Consider the following 3,206-nt stretch of genomic DNA (forward strand, 5'->3'; position numbering starts at 1 on the left):
GCGTAACAATTTGCAGAAAATTACAAACTTAGTTTCAGAAAAATAGGCAATCTAGATTAGTGTTTGAGCTGTAAAGTGAATAAGATGAGTCATGCATATTATCACACCTTTTTGGTGGTGGAATGATAGTGCAACAACAAGGAACTTTAATGACCAGTCCAAGAATACACTTGTAAGTAGTGCCACCAAACAGAACATACCAAATGATGATTTTGAGAAGCATCCAAGCACTTTCCACACAAACAAATGCCAATTGTGAAAGAGATCATTCCATGGCAGCTATAAATAGCCCCATAGCATGACGATCATCCTTCCTCATCCATCATTCTCATAAGTAGAGCGCATCATTTAAGCCAAGCAAGTTGTGGTCAATACAAATCCACCATGAAGACCTTTCTCATCCTTGCCCTCCTTGCTATCGTGGCGACCACCGCCACAACTGCAGTTAGAGTTCCAGTGCCACAATTGCAGCCACAAAATCCATCTCAGCAACAGCCACAAGAGCAAGTTCCATTGGTACAACAACAACAATTTCTAGGGCAGCAACAACCATTTCCACCACAACAACCATATCCAGAGCCGCAACCATTTCCATCACAACAACCATATCTGCAGCTGCAACCATTTCCGCAGCCGCAACTACCATATTCGCAGCCACAACCATTTCGACCACAACAACCATATCCACAACCGCAACCACAGTATTCGCAACCACAACAACCAATTTCACAGCAGCAGCAGCAGCAGCACCAACAACAACAACAACAACAACAACAACAACAACAACCACAACAACAACAACAACAAATCCTTCAACAAATTTTGCAACAACAACTGATTCCATGCATGGATGTTGTATTGCAGCAACACAACATAGCGCATGGAAGATCACAAGTTTTGCAACAAAGTACTTACCAGCTGTTGCAAGAATTGTGTTGTCAGCACCTATGGCAGATCCCTGAGCAGTCGCAGTGCCAGGCCATCCACAATGTTGTTCATGCTATTATTCTGCATCAACAACAAAAACAACAACAACAACAACCATCAAGCCAGGTCTCCTTCCAACAGCCTCAGCAACAATATCCATTAGGCCAGGGCTCCTTCCGGCCATCTCAGCAAAACCCACAGGCCCAGGGCTCTGTCCAGCCTCAACAACTGCCCCAGTTCGAGGAAATAAGGAACCTAGCGCTACAGACGCTACCTGCAATTTGCAATGTCTACATCCCTCCATATTGCACCATCACGCCATTTGGCATCTTCGGTACTAACTGAGAAGAAAATAACTCTAGTACTAGATATATGAAACACCGTTTTCTCAGTCCATGGTTTGGTCATTGTAGCGGTGAAAAAATAATGTGACATGCACTATCATGTAAGAACCCAAACTATACTAGTTCAAACTTGGGAATAAAAGACAAACACAGGTCTTGTCTACATATTTATGTTGCATCTATTTATATATTAAAAGTAATATAAGGTGAACCAGGAGCAAGGTAAATATGCTAGAAAATTGCACGTTAATTAGAAATTACTAGCCCTCAATCCGGTAAATCTTAACAAATAGAATTATCTTGACCGTTAGATTTATGTAAAATATATAATGCTCTGGGACTCCAACGACTGTACGTGACACATCTGAACGCACATATGTTAAAGAAAATATATTTGGTAAATGGTGGGCCTCTTTAAAAAGAGAACTCACGTACATGCACCAACTAAGAAAAACACATACATGTATACGGGAAAAGGATGAGATTTTCTCACGTACGTGCTCCCTGGCTCCACCCCGTTGAAAAAATATACATCTGGAGGCCACTTTGTTTCCTCATCAAAAAAAACTTACGTTAAAAAGATTGCATGCATCCCAGGGAAAATAGTCAAGAAGAAGTCGGACTCTTCCTTACAAAAACAAGGAACGTGTTAAGTTGACTTCAAAGAAAAAAGGAACATGTTAAGTTAAAAAAAACAAGAAACCTGTTAAGTTAGAAAAAAACAAGGAACGTGTTGTCCTAGGAAAGATATGTGTCAAATCTTACAAAAAAAAGAATACACACACGTACGTTCATGCACTTGGAAAATAGAAAAAAAAGGAACATCACGTATGTATACACTTCGGAAACTCATTACATGACCATGTCTGATATACTCCTCTAATGCTTAATATTAGTGCCTAATAATTTATATTTAAAATTTAATTTACTGATCAAATATCCCCACTGTTTAAATTTTAATTTGGCACATTGTTTGGCTATAGTATGAACCTAAATTTCCTCTTATTATTATATATCATGGTAATAATCCAAAGGCGACTAATCTGCGCCGGCGCACCGGCGCAATCAATTCGGCCCGACACAGCGCAGCCGTTTGATTAGATTGCATTTAACCATCAGATCTGGAATCGTTTTCTTTCCAATTAAACGGATTCAACCAAACAGCAGAGGGGAAAACAAAGCAGCGCCGCCGCCAACACTAGCCATGGACGACCGATGTAGCAAAACCTTGAAGAACCGCCGCCGGTCGCCACCCTCGCCGCCGGTCGCCACCCTCGCCGCTGGTCGCCGCCCTCGCCGTTGGTCACCACCCTCGCCGCCTGCGTTTCTCATCAGCTTCATGCATGCAACAACATGCACTCGTGGTTGCAGGCTTGCAGCTCCGGCTCCGGGGGACATGGCCGCATCTCCGGTAGCGCCGGCCGCCGGCCGCAGCACCTGTCGTTGTGGTCGCGCTGTACCTCGCCGTGTGCCCTCCCGAGGCTCTTGCTGGTTCCAACAAAAAAGATACCTATTGTAGCAAAAAAAGTTTATCGCTTCCAGCAAAAAAGCTTACCGCTACAGCCCGCCATCGTCATTGTAGCAAAAATGTTAACCCGATGTAGCTTTTGTGGTTGCCGACTGCAGCAAAAAATGACGTGGTTGTAGCAAAACACAAAAGAAAAACGCCGGCCGTCCGCTGTGTATGGTGGTAACAAACCCTATAGCCGGTGGTAGCGAAAAACTTCATTGTTTGCAGCAAAAAAATGTTGTCGCCCGTCGTCGAGGTTGCATCATCTTCATGAATTATGTGGCAAAAAAACGTTGTCGCCGGTAGTAGCAAATGAAGCCGCCGGTAGTAACAAAACAAGACACTCGTTCCAGCCCAAAAAAAAATCAGCGACAGAACCTTTGGTTGGTTCCAACAAAAAAACTTGTCGGGTGTAACATCCCTCG

The 3,206-nt window shown here is 43.3% G+C and overlaps 1 protein-coding gene across 1 annotated transcript; it reads left to right on the forward strand.

Annotated features, from left to right (window-relative positions):
• The first annotated feature begins 298 nt into the window (after nucleotides 1-298).
• LOC147963605 (alpha/beta-gliadin A-I-like) lies at nucleotides 299-1,436 on the forward strand. The gene has a single exon (XM_087531098.1). The coding sequence runs from the start codon at nucleotides 385-387 to the stop codon at nucleotides 1,270-1,272; it is 888 nt and encodes a 295-aa protein (XP_087387224.1). The 5' UTR covers nucleotides 299-384; the 3' UTR covers nucleotides 1,273-1,436.
• The last annotated feature ends 1,770 nt before the right edge of the window (nucleotides 1,437-3,206 follow it).

The sequence above is a fragment of the Triticum urartu genome, chromosome 6A (assembly GCF_056163025.1).
Source record: "Triticum urartu cultivar PI428250 chromosome 6A, HENAU_Tu73, whole genome shotgun sequence".
Taxonomy (NCBI): domain Eukaryota; kingdom Viridiplantae; phylum Streptophyta; class Magnoliopsida; order Poales; family Poaceae; genus Triticum; species Triticum urartu.

Bases quoted from the DNA above. Each gene is read 5' to 3' on its own strand.
- LOC147963605 (XM_087531098.1), top strand. From the start codon at position 385: ATGAAGACCTTTCTCATCCTTGCCCTCCTTGCTATCGTGGCGACCACC.